This window comes from Somniosus microcephalus, chromosome 8 (assembly GCF_052327205.1).
Source record: "Somniosus microcephalus isolate GS21.2 chromosome 8, FLI_Smic_1.0, whole genome shotgun sequence".
Classification (NCBI taxonomy): Eukaryota; Metazoa; Chordata; class Chondrichthyes; order Squaliformes; family Somniosidae; genus Somniosus; species Somniosus microcephalus.
Window position 1 is genome coordinate 40,932,383 of NC_140994.1, and position 20,040 is coordinate 40,952,422.

At 48.2% G+C, this 20,040-nt stretch overlaps 1 protein-coding gene across 1 annotated transcript in view; it reads right to left on the reverse strand.

The window, feature by feature from the left end:
• LOC147113478 (inactive carboxypeptidase-like protein X2) overlaps nt 1–20,040 on the reverse strand; it is a 294,748-nt gene that overhangs the window by 60,582 nt on the left and 214,126 nt on the right. The window contains exon 8 of the mRNA XM_085994619.1: nt 14,921–15,044. Within this exon, the coding sequence (XP_085850745.1) occupies nt 14,921–15,044 (124 nt within the window). The remainder of the gene's footprint in view (nt 1–14,920; nt 15,045–20,040) is intronic.

The window sequence follows — 20,040 nt, forward strand, 5'->3', positions numbered from 1 at the left end:
AGATTCTAGCATTTTCCCTACAATGATGTCAGGCTAACTGGTCTGTAGTTCCCCATTTTCTTTCTCCCTTCTTTCTTAAATAGTGGGGTTACATTTGCTACCTTCCAATCTGCGGGAACGATTCTAGAATCTATGGAATTTTGGAAAATGACAATCAATGCTTTCACTATCTCCATAGCCACCTCTTTCAAAACCCTAGGATGTAGGTCATCAGGTTCAGGGGATTTATCAGCTTTCAGTCCCAATAATTTCTCCAGTACTATTTTTTACTGTTACTAATTTCTTTCAGTTCCTCATTCTCGCTAGAGCCTTGGTTCTCCACTATTTCCGGGAAGTTTTTGCGTCTTCTTCCGTGAAGACAGACACAAAGAGCTGGATTTTGTCAGCCCCGAGGAGTCCAAAGATGTGCGGGTTAGGTTGATTGGCTATGATAAATTGACCCTTAGTGTTAGGGGGATTAAATACGTGGGGTTACGGGGATAGGGTGGGATATGTGTTGGTGTAGGGGTTACGGGGATCGGGTGGGATATGTGTCGGTGCAGGCTCGATGGGCCGAAATGGCCTCTATCTGCATTGTGGGGTTTCTGTGATTTCTGTGATTTCTGAGGCGGGTATGGAGGCAGGACTGCCAGTAAAATTGCAGAATTTGGGGGCGGGTGGCCTCTGTGCCCTCTTGCCAGGAGGCGGGAAGCCGTCCTGCCCCGGGTCCGGTCTCCTCAAGGCGGGAAAGTGATTAAAGCCTATTAACTGCCTGTTAATAGGTAGTTAACAGGCAGAAAATAGGATTATCCCCATTTTTCTTTCTGAAGTGCAGGCTTCCCGACCTCGGGGAACCCTGCCAGGGTGTAGGAGATGAGTAGGAGGTCTGTGGGGGTCGGAGGTGTCTGAAAGTGCGATGTAGAGGTGAGTGATGAGTGCAAGTGTGGAGTGGTATGTATGTAAGGTGAATGTAAAGTGTTCGAAAATGTTCACTTACCTTTGTTTCTGCCTACAGCCTTCAGCTGTTGTGGAGCCGGAGTCCCGACATCTCCATTGTAGATATCACAGACTGGCTGTTGGATCCTCCGAACCAACAGCCAGGTGATTTCTGCAAAGTTGAAAGGTTTGATGAGTCCTGAACACAAGGACTCATCAAACTACACAGAATGTCAGTGTTTGACAGCTTCACAGAGCTATCAAACGATGACATTTCTTATTTCAAAAGTTCTTGACAGATGGCACATCATACGTTGATGTGCTCTGTCACTGACTTCCCCCTAATTGGCATGCTGAGCCCGCTGGGTGGCTTTAACAAGGTCAATCAGGGGAAAATCCCTGAAGCTGATGGAGGCGGAATTGAAAGCCGGCAAGCAACAGTCCCACCTCCAAAAGCTTCCCATTGAGAAAATCCAGCCCAAAGTATTTGTTTAATTTCTCTACCATTTCCTTATTCCCCATTATAATTTCTCCTGTCTCAGCCAGTAAGGGACCCACATTTACTTTTGCTAATCTTTTCCTTTTTGCATATAGAAGCTTTTACAGTCTGTTTTTATGTCTATTGCTAGTTTACTCTCGTATTCTATTTTCCCTTTCTTTATCAACTTCTTGGCCTTCCTTTGCTGAATTCTAAAATCCTCCCTATCCGCAGGCTTACTACTCTTTTGGGCAACATTATAAGCCTCTTCCTTTGATCTAATACTATCTTTAATTTCTCTTTCTTTATCAATTTTTTGGCCCTCCTTTGCTGAATTCTAAAATCCTCCCAATCCTCAGGCTTACTACTCTTTTGGGCAACATCACTTTGCTTCCAATTTCCACCCTTCCCTCACCTTCACATGGTCCATCTCCGACTCTCCCTTCCCTTCCTCGACTTCTCCGTCTCCATCTCTGGAGATAGGTTATTGACTAACATTCACTACAAGCCCACTGACTCCCACAGCTACCTGGACTACACTTCCTCCCACCCCGCCTCCTGTAAAGACTCTATTCCATTCTCCCAGTTTCTCCGTCTCCGCCGCATCTGCTCCAACGATGCCACCTTCCATACCAGTGCTTCCGACATGTCTTCCTTTTTCCTCAACCGAGGATTCCCCTCTACTGTGGTTGACACGGCCCTTGACCGTGTCCATTCTATCTCCCGCACTTCTGCCCTCACCCCTGCCCCTCCCTCCCTCCCGGAACCACGATAGAGTTCCCCTTGTCCTCACCTTTCACCCCACCAGCCTCCACATTCAACGGATCATCCACCGCCATTTCCGCCACCTCCAACGTGATCCCACCACCAAACGCATCTTCCCCTCACCTCCCCTTTCAGCATTCCATAGGGACCGCTCCCTCCACGACACCCTAGTCCACTCCTCTACCACCCCCAGCACCCCTTCCCCTTTGCCCGGCACCTTCCCGTGCAAGCGCAGGAGATGCAACATATGCCCTTATACCTCCCCTCTTCCCACTGTCCAGGGCCCCAAACACCCCTTCCAGGTGAAACAGTGATTTACTTGTACTTCTTGCAATTTAGTATACTGTATTCGCTGCTCACGATGTGGTCTCCTCTACATTGGGGAGACCAAATGCAGAGTAAGGGGCTGCTCTTTCAAAACTGAGATGAGGAGGAACTACTTCACTCAGAGGGTGGTAGGTCCATGGAATATGCTGCCCCAAAAAGCTGTAGAAGCTACATCATTACATAAATTTAAAACAGAAATAGACAGTTTCCTAGAAGTAAAGGGAATTAAGGGTTATGGGGAGCGGGCAGGAATTTGGACATGAGTCTAGGTTCGGATCGGTCATGGCCCTGTGGGTAGCGGAGTGGGCCCAGGGGCCGTGTAGCCTGATCCTGCTCCTATTTCGTGTGTCTAATTCTGTTAGATTCAGGAGATGGTTCTGTGATAGTGGATTGGCAGTTAGGATCAGATCAGCCATGATCTTATTGAATGGCGGAGCAGGCTCGAGGGCCGATTGGCCTACTCCTGCTCCTATTTCTTATGTTCTTATGTTCTTATGGATGACCGCTTTGCGGAACACCTCCATTCAGTCCGTAAGGGGGACTCCGAGCTCCCGGTGGCCTGTCACTTTAATTCACTGCTCCATTCCCACTCAGACCTCACTGTCCTCGGCCTCTTGCACTGTTCCACGGAAGCTCAGCGTAAGCTCGAGGAACAGCACCTCATCTTTCGATTAGGCACTCTACAGCCCTCTGGACTCAACATAGAGTTCAACAATTTCAGATCATAACCTCGGCCCATATCCCATATATATATTTTCTTCTTTTTTTCTTCCCTCCCACATGGCAGCTGCCCTTCATTCTGCCAGCGCAATTCACACCTCATCTAGAGCCATCCTTTGTTCCTTAACCTGCCCTATTACCACCTCCTCTTGCCTTGAATATCTCTTAATGTCTCTCAATGTCTCTTAATCTCTCCTGCTTTCTATCCTATCACTGACCTTCCTTTTTGTTCCTTCACCCCCCCTTTTCCCAGCCCCTAAACTTGATTTCCATTTCCTGCTTTTTTCCAGTTCTGTCGAAAGATCATCGACCTGAAACGTTAACTCCGTTTCTCTCTCCATGTATGCTGCCCTGTCCTGCTGAGTTTTTCCAGCGTTTTCTGTTGTTATTTCAGATTTCCAGCATCCGCAGTATTTTGCTATCGCATCATTTTAAGCCTCTTCCTTTGATCTAATACTATCTTTAATTTCTCTTTCTTTATCAATTTCTTGGCCCTCCTTTGCTGAATTCTAAAATCCTCCCAATCCTCAGGCTTACTACTCTTTTGGGCAACATTATAAGCCTCTTCCTTTGATCTAATACTATCTTTAATTTCTCTTGTCAGCCACGGTTGGACCACTGTTCCTGTGGGTCTTTTGTGCCTTAAAGGAATGTATATTTGTTGTAAATTATGTATTAATTCTTTGAATGCTAGTCATTGCTTGTCTACCATCATACCTTTTAATGTAGTTTCCCAATCTACCTTAGCCAACTCGTCCCCCCATAGCTACGTAGTTTGCTTTGTTGAGATTTAATACCCTAGTTTCGGATTTAACTAAATCACTTTCAAACTCAATATAAGATTCTATCATATTATGGTCACTCTTCCCTAAAGGCCCCTTTACTACAAGGTTATTAATTAACCCTTTCTCATTGCACAATACTAGATCTAAAATAGTCTGTTCCCTAGTTGGTTCCTCAACATACAGATCTAGAAAACTATCTCGCATACATTCCATGAATTTATCCTCCACACTATTGCTGCAAATTTGGTTTGCCCAGTCTATATGTAGATTAAAGTCCCCTATGATTACTGTATTACCCTTGTTACATGCGCCTCTAATTTCCTGATTTAAACTCTGCCCTACATTACAACTACTATTTGGGGACCAAAAACAACTCCCACCAATGTTTTCTGCCCCTTGCTGTTTCTTAGCTCCACCCAAACAGATTCTACTTCTTGATTTTCAGAGCTAAGATCCTTTCTCTCTACTGTCTTTATCCCATCTTTTATTATCAGGGCTACCCCTCCTCCTTTTCCATTTTGCCTCTCTCTTCTAAAAGTGAAGTATCCTGGAATATTTAGTTCCCAACCTTGGCCACTTTGCAATCACGTCTCCGTTATGGCTATTAGATCAAACCTGTTCATTTCTATCTGCGCTATTAATTCATCTATTTTGTTGCGAATGCTTCGTGCATTCAGATATAGCTTTGACTTATTTCTATTTTTCCCTGATGTCAACTTAGTCACTGATGCCTTATTACTTTTGTTATTCTCTCTGTCCCTTCCTGGCCCACTCTGCTTATTTTTACCCAAAACTCTACTCTGCTCTAGAGCCTTGACACTTCTCTCGCTGCTTTTAAATTTACTCTTTCCTGAATCCTCCCACCCCCAAACCCCCCCGCCACCCCATTCCATCACACTCCTGACTTGAGCCTTGCAGATGGTGGAAAGGTTTTGGGGAGTCAGCAGATGAGCCACTCGCCACAGAATACCCAGCCTCTGACCTGTTCTTGTAGCCACAGTATTTATGTGGCTGGTCCAGTTAAGTTTCTGGTCAATGGTAACCCCCAGGATATTGATGGTGGAGGATTTGGCGATGGTAATCCCGTTGAATGCCTTGGGGAGGTGGCTAGACTTTCTCTTGTTGGAGGTGGTCATTGCCTGGCACTTGTGTGGGACAAATGTTACTTGCCACTTATCAGCCCAAGCCTGAATGTTGTCCAGGTCTTGCTGCATGTGGGCACGGACTGCTTCATTATCTGAGGAGTTGGGAATTGAACTGAACACTGTGCAATCATCAACAAACATTCCCATTTCTGACCTTATGATGGAGGGAAGGTCAGTGATGAAGCAGCTGAAGATGGTTGGGCCCAGGACACTGCCCTGAGGAACTCCTGCAGTGATATGTCCTGGGGCTGAGATGATTGGCCTCCAGCAACTACGACCATCTTCCTTTGTGCTAGGTATGAGCTAGTGGAGAGTTTTCCCCCTGATTCCCATTGGACTTCAATTTTACTCGGGCTCCTTGATGCCGCACTCGGTCAAATGCTGCCTTGCTGTCAAGAGCAGTCACTCTCACCTCACCTCTGGAATTCAGTTCTTTTCTCCATGTTTAGACCAAAGCTGTAATGAGGTCTGAAGGCGAGTGGTCCTGGTGGAACCCAAAATGAGCACTGGCAAGCAGGTTATTGGTGAGTAAGTAACAGTTGATTGCACTGTCAACGACACCTTCCATCACACTGCTGATGATTGAGAGTAGGCTGATGGGGCGGTATTCGGCTGGATTGGATTTGTCCTACTTTTTGTGGACAGGACATACCTGGGCAATTTTCCGCTTTGTTGGCTTGATGCCAGTGTTATAGCTATACTGGAACAGCTTGGCTAGAGGCACAGCTAGTTCTGGAGCAGAAGTCTTCAGCACTACAGCGCAATGTTGTTGGGGCCTATAGCCTTTGCTGTATCCAGTGCGCTCAGCCGTTTCTTGATATCATGTGGAGTGAATCGAATTGGCTGAAGACTGGCTTCTATGATGGTAGGGACCACAGGAGGAGGCCATGATGGATCATCCACTCGACACTTCTGGCTGAAGGTGGTTGCAAATGCTACAGCCTTGTCTTTTGCACTCACGTGCTGGGCTCTGCTATCATTAAGGATGCGGATATTCATGGAGCCACCTCGTCCGGTTAGTTGTTTAATTATCCACCACCATTCATGATTAGATATGGCCGGACTACACAGCTTTGATTGTGGGTTCACTTAGCTGTGTATATAGCATAATGCTTCCGCATGTATAGCATGCATGTAGACCTGTGTTGCAGCTTCACCAGATTGGCACCTCATTTTTAGATATGCCTGGTGCTGCTCCTGGTATGCTCTTCTGCACTCTTTATTGAACCAGGGTTGGTCCTCTGGCTTGATGGTAATGGTAGAGTGAGGGATATGCCGGGCCATGAGGTTACAGATTGTGGTGGAATACAATTCTGCTGCTGCTGATGGCCCACAGTGCCTCATGGAGGTCCAGTTTTGAGCTGCTAGATCTGTTCTGAATCTATCCCATTTAGCACAGTGGTAGTGCTACACAACACAATGGAGGGTGTCCTCAGTGTGAAGAAGGGACTTCATCTCCACAAGAAATGTGCGGTGGTCACTGCTACCAATGCATAGAAACATAGAAAAATAGCAGCAGGAGTAGGCCATTCGGCCCTTCGAGCCTGCTCCGCCATTCAATATGATCATGGCTGATCCTCTATCTCAAAAGCATATTCCCGCTTTCTCCCCATACCCCTTGATGCCTTTTATGTCTAGAAATCTACCTATCTCCTTCTTAAATATATTCAGTGACTTGGCCTCCACAGCCTTCTGTGGTAGAGAATTCCCAGGTTCCCCACCCTCTGAGTGAAGAAATTTCTCCTCATCTCAGTCCTAAATGTCCTACCCCTTATCCTGAGACTGTGACCCCTTGTTCTAGACCCCCCAGCCAGGGGAAACATCCTCCCTGCATCTAGTCTGTCTAGCCCTGTCAGAATTTTATACGTTTCAATGAGATCCCCTCTCATTCTTCTAAACTCTAGTGAATACAGGCCTAGTCGACCCAATCTCTCCTCATACGACAGTCCTGCCATCCCAAGAGTCAGCCTAGTGAACCTTCGCTGCACTCCCTCTATGGCAAGTATATCCTTTCTTAGGTAAGGAGACCAAAACTGCACACAGTACTCCAGGTGTGGTCTCACCAAGGCCCTGTACAACTGTAGTAAGACATCCTTGCTCCTGTACTCAAATCCTCTTGCAATGAAGGCCAACATACCATTTGCCTTCCTAACTGCTTGCTGCACCTGCATGTTTGCTTTCAGTGACTGGTGTACAAGGACACCCAAGTCCCTTTGTACATCAACATTTCCCAATCTATCACCATTTAAATAATACTCTGACTTTGTTTTTCCTACCGAAATGGATAACTTCACATTTATCCACATTATACTGCATCTGCCATGTATTTGCCCACTCACTCAACTTGTCTAAATCGCCTTGAAGCCTCTTTGCATCCTCCTCACAACCCACAATCCCACCTAGTTTCGTGTTGTCAGCAAACTTGGAAATATTACATTTGGTTCCCTCATCCAAATCATTGATATATATTGTGAATAGCTGGGGCCCAAGCACTGATCCCTGCGCTACCCCACTATTCACCGCCTGCCACCCCAAAAAGACCCATTTATTCCTACTCTCTCTTTCCTGTCTTAACCAATTTTCAATCCATGCCAGTATATTACCCCCAATCCCATGTGTTGTGTATGTACCTTTAAGGGAATAACTGGTCTCAGACTGCAGTACCGGCAGTGACCACCCCTGTATAAAAGGCGCTAGCAAGCCTCTGTAGTTTCAGTTTCCCGATTGACTCCATTCAGTAAAGACTTGTTTAAACCAACTCCTGCTGTCCATGTCTCAATTATACACGGACATAATATTGGCGACGAGCAGATACGAACTTACCTACAGTCTGCACCACCTCCTGGGATCCATTCCTGAAGTGAAGTGAGCAGAGGTCGAGGCCAGAAGGAAGAAAGAAGCAGTAGAAATGGGCGTCGACCGTGGGCATCCGCCCCTGAGTCAGCGGAGTTGAAGATTGCTGGAGAAGCTGTCGAGAGCGGGGCCTGGTTCCTGTCGATGGTGCTTCAGCTAATCGGGCTGGTGGCAGGTAGTACACTGATCCTTCCTGGGCTGCGGCGGTCGCGAACTCGAGCGGGTGGCTTGCAACGGGGCCGAGCAGCGTTGTCGGGAAGAGGAGAAAGAGAGAGGGTGGAGCACACAGGGCGCGGCCGGTGCTACGAAGCCGGGCAGCGTACGGACCTGAGAAGCGGGAGGCAAGAGTCCCACAGGGTTGTTCCACGATGGGAAAATAATAAAAAAAGAAATATTAAACGCGCAGGAAACCGTGAGGAGCTGCAGGTTGCAATGGAAACCGCAGAAAGCAGCGCTAGCAACAGCGGGGAAGAAGGCAAAGCGCGGGAGGCGCCATCTTAATCAGCGGGGAAGAAGGCAAAGCGCGGGAGGCGCCATTTTGTTAAATCGGGAAAGAAGGCAAAGCGCGGGAGGTGCCATTTTAGATTTTCAAGATGCCGAAGACTGGCGATATCACTGCCTTTGATAATACAATAGAGGACTGGACCACGTATGTGGAAAGAGTCGAGGTATATTGCGAGGCAAACGAAATAGCCGATGAGAAAAAGGCATCGGTATTGCTAAACTTAATGGGCGCTAGAACATACGGCCTATTGCGGGACCTGATTACTCCAGCCAAACTGAAGGCGAAGCGTTTTAACAAAATTGTTGCTGTCCTACAGGAACACCTAAACCCTGCACCGCTGCTGATAGCAGAAAGATTTAAATTCCACAGGAGAACTCAGCATAAAGATGAGAGCAATGCTGAGTACCTTACGGAACTACGCAAGCTATCAAAGCACTGCCAGTTCAGAGCAGGACTGGCAGATACCCTACGGGACAAATTTGTCTGTGGACTCCTGAGTGAAGGAACACAGAAGAAGTTACTCTCAGAGAAAGAGCTGACGCTAGATAAGGCTTTCAGCGTGGCAGTATCGTATGAAGCAGCAGCCAGGGGAGCTGCGGAAATACAACAAAAGCCACAGGAATACGGCACCCACGAAATGACACGGGAATTTGCAAAATGTTATCGCTGCGGCAGAACTAACCATGACCAGAAGGACTGCTGGTCCAAGGCCAAAATATGCAGGCAATGCGGAAAGATGGGACACATTGCACGAGTTTGCAGGTCTGGGAAGAAGACCAGCGACAACAAAAAGGCTACTAAGGAACGGTACAAGAAAGTACAAAAGATGACGGACAGTAGTTCCGAAGACCAGATGAGCAATAGTGAATCCGGGAACAAGAGACTAAGCTGTCTCAAACTTCACAATGTAATCGCAAAAGAGGATCACCGAACCATTTGGGTCACCCTCACGCTAGCAGGGTCCCAAGTTAAAATGGAATTGGATACAGGATCAGCGCTAACCGTCATGAATCGACGAGAATATGAGCGGCTATTCTCACACATACCCTTGAGAGAGACATCCATCGTCTTGACGACGTATACGGGGCAAAAAGTATACCCCAGAGGAAAAATAAGGGTGCCTGTCGAATACAACGGCAAGAAAATACGGAAATTGTATCTCTACATACTGCAAAATGGTGGACCACCGTTATTGGGATGTGAATGGAGCAGGAAGATAAGCTTAGATTGGCACTCCATTCATGCAATGACGGTGGATGGTAAAAAAGATGAAGACGTCACTCCTGGACGATTGTCAACAATCTTAGCTAACGCCAAAGAGGTATTTCAACAAGAACTGGGCACTCTTAAAGGCGTAACCACCTCGATAAAAATAGAAGAGAATGCAATTCCCAAGTTTTTCAAAGCAAGACCGGTACCATATGCAATTCGCCCAGCCGTCGAGGCAGAGCTGGAGAATCTGGAGAAGGCAGGCATGTTGTCTAAGGTCGACTGGAGTGAGTGGGCAACACCTATCATTCCTGTCATGAAGAAAACGTTAAGCAATAAGTCTGAGGAGCCAAGGAAGGTTCGCATCTGTGGGGACTTCAAGGTGACGGTGAACCCAGTCCTTCACACAGTACAATATCCTCTTCCAAGGATAGAAGACATCTTCGCCTCACTATCTGGAGGGAAGCGTTTTACAAAAATTGACCTAGCACAAGCATATTTGCAGATGGAGGTTGAAGAATCCTCTAGGAAGTATCTCACAATAAACACTCACAAAGGTCTTTACCAGTATCATCGATTGGTATTCGGAGTAGCATCGGCTCCGGCGATATGGCAAAGAGCGATGGAACAAGTCCTGCAAGGGATTCCGGGGACTCAGTGTTACTTGGACGACATCCTTGTGACAGGTGAAGATGACAGTGAACACCTTAACAACCTAGAACAGGTGCTCACTAGACTACGGGAACATGGGCTACAAGCCAACCGCCCCAAGTGCGAGTTTTTTAAGAAACAGATATCGTATTGTGGCCACATGATTGATGAAGAGGGGTTACATAAGTCCCCTGACAAAATTGAAGCGGTTGTTAAGGCCCCAGCGCCTGAAAATGTGTCGCAACTGAGGTCATTCCTCGGATTGGTGAATTACTACCATAAGTTTTTACCGAATTTGTCCACAATTCTGCACCCACTGAACGCCCTACTACGAACGGGAGTAGCATGGAAATGGAGCAATGAATGTAAGCGGGCCTTTCAGAAGAGTAAGGACTTAATCACTTCAAGAGAAGTATTGGCTCACTACAACCCAACACTGCCGATCAGACTGGCGTGTGATGCGTCTCCCTACGGCATTGGGGCGGTACTGTCACATAAATTCCTTGATGGTTTAGAGAGGCCGATAGCTTTTGCGTCACGCTCGTTAACTTCTGCCGAGCGTAACTACGCCCAGATTGACAGAGAGGCCCTCAGCCTAGTGTGGGGGGTGAAGAAGTTTAATCACTACCTGCACGGTCAAAAATTTACTCTACTAACTGATCATCAACCTCTTGTCTCCATTTTCAACCCTCAGAAGGGCGTACCGATAATGACAGCGCAACGGCTGCAGAGGTGGTCCCTTTTCCTAGGGGCACACCAATATGACATCGAGTACAAAGGAACTAAACAGCATGGGAATGCTGATGGATTGTCGCGCCTACCGTTGCCGACGGTGGAAGAAGACCTTGCAGTGGATCCAATGGAGATATTCCACTCGACCATAGTCGAATGTCTCCCTGTGACGAATGCAAACAAACAAAAGGAAACACGCAATGACCCGATACTATCCCGGGTCTATGATTTAACGGTGAAGGGATGGCCAGCACATGGCGAACCACTGCTGCCAGCATTCTCGCCGAGAAGAGAACAGCTGTCAGTGTGCAGAGGAACCTTGATGTGTGGATCCAGAGTAGTAATTCCACCCAAATTGCAGGATAGAGTGCTCAATGAGCTTCATGAGGGTCATCTGGGAGGGGTAAAAATGAAGAACTTAGCCAGAGCGTTTGTGTGGTGGCCGGGAATCGATAGAGAAATCGAAGAGATGACCAAGAGCTGTACAGGGTGCCAGAAGGTCCAAAACGCCCCACCACAAGCTCCTCTACATCCATGGGAGTGGCCCTCATCTCCATGGCAAAGGATGCACATTGATTTTGCTGGTCCCTTCATGGACTCGATGTTTTAAATTGCGGTGGATGCACATTCAAAGTGGCCAGAGGTAATAAAAATGTCTTCAACCACCACAGAAAAACGATCACAGTTTTACGAACCATATTCGCCAGGAATGGGCTGCCTGAACAGATTTGCTCTGACAATGGACCACAGTTTGTGTCTGAAGAGTTCCGGAGGTTCATAAAGAACAATGGTGTTAAGCATTACACATCTGCCCCATATCATCCAGCCACTAATGGATTGGCTGAGAGGTTTGTTCAAACATTCAAGAAGGCTATCAAGGCAATGTGTAATGAAGATATACCCCTACAACACAAGGTGGACAACTTCTTGTTTGCCTACCGGAATGCGACACATGCAATTACCAACCAAACTCCAGCCATGATGTTCTTCAATCGAAGACTACGATGCCGCTTGGATTTGGTTAAGCCAAACGTCCGAAGAGATGTGGAGAACAGGCAGTTTCAGAATATGAATGAAAGGCCGACCAAGAGTTTTAAGATAGGTCAACCAGTTTTGGCCTGGGACTACCGCACTGAGAAATGGCAGCCAGGAACGATTTGTACACGGCAAGGACCTCTCATGTATACCGTGGACGTTGGAGAGAGCATTGTAAGACGCCATGCTGACCAGATTCTAGAGTCACTGGAAAACGTCAACTCCACACCACGATCTGATACACCTGGCAATGAAATCGACGTACCAATTGCAGCTACCGCAGAATCGGTGATATTGGAAGCAGATGAACCAAACAACGACATGGATCCAGACTCAACCTTGCCAGAAGAACCTGATACTCCAAAGAGGCGTTATCCAGGCAGAATCAGGAAGCCTACTCAAAGACTGAACTTATAATTGCTTAACCTCAACCAATGTATCTAGCAACCGTAATTGTGATTGTAATTAGTTATCATTTAGTTGTTAAATGAATGTTATGTACTGTTTATCTAAAAGGGGAGGAATTGTTGTGTATGTACCTTTAAGGGAATAACTGGTCTCAGACTGCAGTACCGGCAGTGACCACCCCTGTATAAAAGGCGCTAGCAAGCCTCTGTAGTTTCAGTTTCCCGATTGACTCCATTCAGTAAAGACTTGTTTAAATCAACTCCTGCTGTCCGTGTCTCAATTATACACGGACATAATACCATGTGCTTTAGTTTTGCACACTAACCTCTTATGTTGGACTTTATTAAAGGCCTTCTGAAAATCCAAATACACCACATCCACTGGTTCTCCCTTATCTATTCTACCAGTTACATCCTCAAAAAACTCCAGTAGGTTTGTCAAATACGATTTCCCTTTCATGAATCCATGTTGACTTTGTCTAATCCCGTTGATATTTTCTAAGTGTCCTGTTATCACATCCTTTACAATAGACTCTAGCATTTTCCCATCTACTGATGTTAGGCTAACCAGTCTATAGTTCCCTGTTTTCTCTCTCCCTCCTTTTTTAAATAGTGGGGTTACATTTGCCACCCTCCAATCTGCAGGAACTGTTCCATTATCTATAGAATTTTGGAAGATGACAACCAATGCACCCACTATTTCCATGGCTACCTCTTTCAGTACTCTGGGATGCAGATTATCAGGCCCTGGGGATTTATCGGCTTTCAGCCCCATTAATTTCTCCAGCACTATTTTTTTACTAATACTAAGTTCCTTTAATTCTTCCTTCTCACTAGACCCTTGGTTCCCTAGCATCTCAGGGAAGTTATTTGTGTCCTCTTCCGTCAAGAGAGAACCAAAGTATTTGTTTAATTGCTCTGCCATTTCCTTATTCCCCATTATAAATTCTCCTGTTTCTGACTGTAAGGGACCTACATTTGTCTTCACTAATCTTTTTCTTTTTACATACTGTCATGGACAGATGCATCTGCAACAGATAGATTCACGACGACAAGGTCAAGTAGTGTTTCCCCTCGTGTTGGTTCTCTCATCACCTGCCACAGGCCCAGTCTATCAGCTATTCCCTTCAGGGCTCGGCCAGCTCGGTCAGTAGTGGTGTTACCGAGCCACTCTTGGTGATGGATATTGAAGTCCCCCACCCAGAGTGCATTCAGTGCCCTTGCTAACCTCAGTGCTTCTTGCAAGTGGTGCTCTACATGGAGGAGGACTGATTCATCAGCTGAGGGAGAGAGGTAGGTGTTAATCAGCGGGAGGTTTCCTTGCCCATGCTTGACCATATGCCATGAGACTTCATGGGGTCCGGAATCAATGTTGAGGACTCCCAGGGCCACTCCTTCCTGACTGTATACCACTGTGCCGCCACCTCTGGTGGGTCTGTCCTGCCGATGGGACAGGACATACACAGGGATGATAATAGAGGAGTCTGGGAAAAATTATTGTCCAAATCAAGAGGCCAGCCACTGCATGAGTGTTTAAATAATTTTTTTAAGTTTCAAGAGCATATTTTTCACACGAATACTCCAGGTTTTATCCTGGGTTATTTTGTTAGCAGACAATGGCCTAGAAATTCACTGGTTTGGGACACCAGTCTCGCCAGGGCGCCAGAAGTACCGCTCCGGAAGGAGTCGCGAGCGCCCGCCGGAAATTCAGTTTCAGCACCCCAGACGGAAGCGCAGCACTACTCGAGGCGCCCCGCATCCCTCTTGGGGTGCTGCAACTGAAAATCGCAGTGCAACATGCCGCAGCGCCACACGCTGCAGCACGGCATGCTGCGGTACTGCAGGCCTTCCTCCCCTTCTTAAAGGGGAGGGGCCTGCTGCAGCGCGATCGGCGATCGTGAGTGCCGGCAAAAGAGCCCGGCACCGAGGAGAAGTGCCGGGCTCTTGGGACACAGCGGGGGGGGGGGGGTGCTCAGGAGGCCAGGGACGGCGGCGCGAAGAGGTGCTGGCAGGCGGCCAGCAAAAAAAATGGCCGCACCGCACCTCAGCGCCTCTACCGCCGCAGGTAGGCCCCCTGAACCGGTCGCAAATTTGGGTAGCGGGGCGCTGCGCACACCGATGACATCATCGGTGGCGGCGCAGCGCTAATGGCTAGCGCCAGCATTAGCGCCCCGCTAAATTTAGCGGGAGGCGTGGCCAGTGGCAGAAAACCCACAAAGTGCCCTCTTTGGGTGCTAACGGGTGGCACAGCCCACTGAATTTCTAGGCCAATGTATTTGTCAGTGTACGGGTGAATGTAATTCATTGTAAAGAAAACATTTATCTTAGAAAATGAATGGGATTCTTACACAGCAAACAGAGGCATTCTGCAGTCTTTAGGATATAAATCTTACCAATTTCATGCTCTCCTGGATTATCAGAGATCTCGATGGCGTACAGTTTCATTCCCTGATAGCTTTTGCCAATGTTGTAAATCCTAGTGATGGTTGGACACTGTTCATTTACTATCTTCATCAACTGTTCAACAAAATGTACAATTCGGTGAGAATTCAGTGGTTGGGGTTGAAAGCATCACAATGAGTTAGTAGCTCCCTTGAGTGACATTAGAGCATCATTCTATCAGACTACCTCATATAGCTCATTTAAACTGTGTGAGCAATCTGAAACTACCTCGACACATCGAGGGACTAGCATCGTATTAAAAAATTCAGAAGTTTACACCAGTGAGTACTGAGCAATGATTAGCCATTAATAAATCATCAGTCAACTAGGGCTGCACTAAAGACGGACTTTCATGCTTAATTAACTGAATAAATTGTTTTGTCCCTTATTGCAGAAATCTTTGTATCTGCATCAGGGCACCATTTTAGAAGTTAATGATGCATGTTTGTGTCATATGTTGAGCTGCAATCTCCTGAAAGAAGCTCTGTAATCTAATGATATAAATTATTGACAAGATATGGAAACCATACTGTGTGAAAATTTTAACCCTAGCACCAGTCACTTTGTACACAAATCTTTGAAGGTGGCAGGACGGGTTAACAAAGCAGTTAATAAAGCATATGGGATCCTGAGCTTGATAAATAGAGGCATAGGCCGCGAATTTCGACACCTTAGCGGCGGTAGTTATGGCATTTTTTTTTTAAATGGTGTCCGCTTTGCTTCAGGCCCGGCCGTGCTTTTCGCCATCTGATGAAGGCGATAGCGTGAGCGGTACGTGCGTGCGCCAGCAGTATGCAGAGTAGGCAGGTCGCGACGTCAGCTGCATGAGGGACCTCTGCTTAAAGGGATACATCCAACTTGCAGGTAAGTTGATTATTGCTTTTCTACTGGCTCTTGCAGAGTTTGTATGAATACTGGCTTGCTGGAAGACATTTAAAAAGTTGTTAAAATGTGCAGGGAGTGCTGCTGGACGTTAGCAAGGTGTTGGCTGCTACTGGAAGGCCTCCGCCTCTACCACATGCTCCCAGTCATGGGGGCTCTATGTGCAGACCCACTTGTGTTGCAGCATGACAGGGAGATGGAGCAGAGGCTGCTCACAGAGGAAAGAGGAGGACGTGGAGAAGGGCTCTCAGCAGAAGGCCTTACCCACCTAGGGAGCACTTTTCCTAGCTGCACCTAAGCCAGTGAGTTCGGCAGCTCCGCTTCACCAAGGAGGTGGTCACAGAACTCTGCCACCTCTTGGAACCAGACCTGCAGCCTCAGAGCAGGGCAATGACGGCTCTGCCAGTGACCCTCAAGGTGACCGTGGCCCTGACATTTTTCACCAGCAGATCCTTCCAGGCCGGTAACAGGCGACGTAGCAAATATCTTGCAGTTCGCCGTCCATAGCTGCATCGGGAGGTCACAGAGGCTCTGTACACTAGGAGAGGGGACTTCATTGTCTTCTCTCTAAACAGAGAGGAGCGTGCATATGGCTTTGCCAGGATATCGAGCTTCCCCATGGTGCAGAGTGCCATCGACTGCACACAAGTAGCTTTGCGGGTGCCGCATCTCAATGGTGAGATATTTCGTAACCTCAAAGGGTACCACTCTCTAATGTGCAGTTGGTGTGCGACAACGCCCAGCACATCATGAAATAACAACAGAAAATGCTGGAAATACTCAGCAGGCCAGGCAGCATCTGTGGAGAGAGAAACAGAGTTAACGTTTCAGGTCTGGGACCCTTCATCAGAACTGGAAAAAGCTGGAAATGTAACAGATATTAAGCAGGTGCAGAGACAGGGGGGGAGGGGTTTAGGAGGGGAGGAAGGAATTGAAAGAACATGCTGTGAAAATGTTGCAAATGGGAATGCCAAAATCATACTGCATGAAAAATGGGGGCAGGGATTATTATCTGAAATTGTTGAACTCTATGTTGAGTCCGGCAGGCTGTAAAGTGCCTAATCGAAAGATGAGGTGCTGTTCCTCGAGCTTACGTTGAGCTTCATTAGAACAATGTAATAGGCCGAGGACAGAGAGATCAGAGTGGGAGTGAAGTGGAGAATTAAAGTGACAGGCGACCGGAAGCTCAGGGTTACCCTTACGGACTGAACCGAGGTGTTCCGCAAAGCAGTCGCCCAATCTGCGTTTGGTCTCCCCAATGTAGAGGAGACCGCATCGTGAGCAGCGAATACAGTATATTAAATTGCAAGAAGTACAAGTAAATCGCTGTTTCACCTGGAAGGGGTGTTTGGGGCCCTGGACAGTGGGAAGGGAGGAGGTAAAAGGGTATCTCCTGCGCTTGCACAGGAAGGTGCCAGGTGAAGGAGAAGGGCTGTTGGGGGTGATTGAGGAGTGGACCAGGGTGTCGCGGAGGGAGCGGTCCCTTCGGAATGCTGAAAGGGGAGGTGAGGGGAAGATGTGTTTGGTGGTGGGATCACGTTGGAGGTGGCGGAAATGGCGGAGGATGATCCATTGAATGTGGAGGCTGGTGGGGTGAAAGGTGAGGACAAGGGGAACCCTATCATGGTTCTGGGAGGGAGGGGAAGGGGTGAGAGCAGAAGTGTGGGAAATAGAGTGGACACGGTCAAGGGCCGTGTCAACCACAGTAGAGGGGAATCCTCGGTTGAGGAAAAAGGAAGACATGTCGGAAGCACTGGTATGGAAGGTGGCAGCAATCTTCCAACCACCACGTTGAACCCGAGAGTGGCTGCTCAGTGACAAGGACTATCCGCTCTGCACCTGGCTGATGACTCCCCTCCGCAACCCCACCACTTGTGGCCAGCACTCATATAATGACATCATGCTGTCACGAGAAACATCAACGAGCAGACCATCGGGGTTCTGTAGCAATGGTTCAGCTGCCTTGACCGCTCGGGAGGAGCTCACCAGTACACACCAGAGCTGGTGTCCCAATTTGTGGTAGTCTGCTGCATTCTCCACAACTTGGCCATCATGAGGGTGCAAGCCTTACCACCACAGGTTCCAGGACCACCTCAGGAGGAGGAAGAGGAGGAGGAGGAGGAAGGGAGGAGGCAGCCTGCAAATCCACGTTCAGGGCAAGCTGTCCGTGAGCGCATCATCAGACTCCACTTCCCCTGAATGAAGCCCAGATCCCCGCTGCTCAACACTTTCCCACCTTACCATCCTCTCTGTCATGGAACATCACAGCGTCATCTTGGCCACAAAGCTGAAATAAAAGCCACCACAAAACAAACATCCCAAACCACATTTTTAAATCATTCAATCCAATACTACATAACAAGGTCAACTAATCACCCTTGTGCATTCCCTTAGTGCCTGTCTTTCGTGTGCCTTTGCGTGTCCTAGTGTTCCTACGAAGTGCTACCCCAGTGGCTACAGCATGGCTGGTGGAAGGCTATTGACTTTTACTGGGGGAGACTGCAGATGGCCTTGCAGGACAACCTTGAGCAGCTCTGGGCCTAGAAGACCCGGCTGTAGACTGCTGCTCCTCGGCATGGGTGGCAGCAGTCTGGGCTGGCTGGCTGACAGTTAACAGCAAGGCGGAGTGGCAGTGGTGGAAGTACGAATGCTGTCATCCTGAGAGAGGACAGCAGGTTTGTGCTCCACAAAGCCACTGCCACCACCCCCCCGCCCCCCCACCCCCCCGGGGTGGGGCCTCAGCAACCCTAGTAATCTGTTGGAGGACAGATTGTTAGACTGCTGCAAGCCCATTTCCACACTGGCATCCATGATGGCAGCAGTCTGAGCTTGCGTGGCAACAAGCTGAGCTTGCGTGGCAGAAGTCTGAGCTTCTCCTGCAGCACTCAGACGTTGGCTCGCTTCTGCTTGTGCTGCAATGAAAGCTGAGACATCGCCCAATAGACCCTGCATCATGGTTGGGCCCACAAGTGCTCTAATGGAGTTGCCAATCACTTCCATCTTGGAAATATGGGCTTCAAGCGCTGCGCAAAGCCCTGTGCAAGGTTGGTGCGGATTCCACCATGCTCCTTGACAGTGCCAACAGGCTCTCTGGCAGACCTGCCAATGCACCAAGTAATTCTGTGTGCACGCCCATCACCCTTCTTCTGAAGGCCGCCCCATCGAAGTCCTCTACAGCAGAACTCGTGTGCAACCTCGCCTTCGGGGGAGCTGACACCTGCACTACCCTTTCCCCCTGCCATGGCTGCAGCCACTCGTGCCTGGTGATTCACCACGAGCAGATCCTGTCTCTACACTACCTTCTAAAGTACGCGCAGTATCAGTTTCTGAGCTGGTGCCTCCAAGTGTCAGATTGAGTGATGTTGTCTCTTCTTCTCCATCACTCTCTTCTTGTTCTTCTGCACTGGCTGGGAAGCTTGGAGTTCTTGGGTATCTGAAAGGAGGAAGGCACAAGGGTAGGGTTGTGGTGCAGGGAGGGGTGGAAAGCAAGATGTGCATGCTTACACCATCAGCAGCTTGTAAGTGAGAAGAGATTGTGGGAAGTGGTATTTGAGAAGGAGTGTTAGGTATGAGCATACCGTCATCTTCAATGGTTTCAGCTTCGCCGTTCACCACGGCCTCAGTGACGGCCCCTCCAATAACGTTCAGCATAGTCTCCTCCAGCTGGATCAGTATATGCAGCCATACCTGTCCCCCGCCGGTTAGCTGCTGCTGTCTCCTGTTATGCGCCACCTTGGCCTGCAAGAGAAAGGGAAGTGTGTCAGTGAGTGTGATGCAATGTGTTTGGGTGATATGCCTGTCATGCAGCGCGTGCAAGGTGTGAGATGTGGGCATGAGGCTTGCAGCAGTGGTAAGTGTGTGAAGGTGAGGTAAAACTATAAATATGATGTATGAGCCATGATTGATAGAGGTTGTCGATAGGTGAGTGATGGGGGTGTGGTGCATTTAGCAGTGTGTAAGGCTAGTGGTGCAGTTGGTGGGATATGGCATTTGAAGATGTATTCACTGACCTTGACCACTCGTGTGAGCTCATTAAACTTCTTTTGGCACTGGATCCAGTTCCTCGGGGAAAGACTGCTGGCAGTGACTGCTTCAGCTATCTGCTCCCACTGCCTTATTACTGTGAGGCTGGAAGGCCGCCTGGCCCCCTGTGGGTAGAGGACCTGTCTCCTCTGTTCAACCCCCTGCA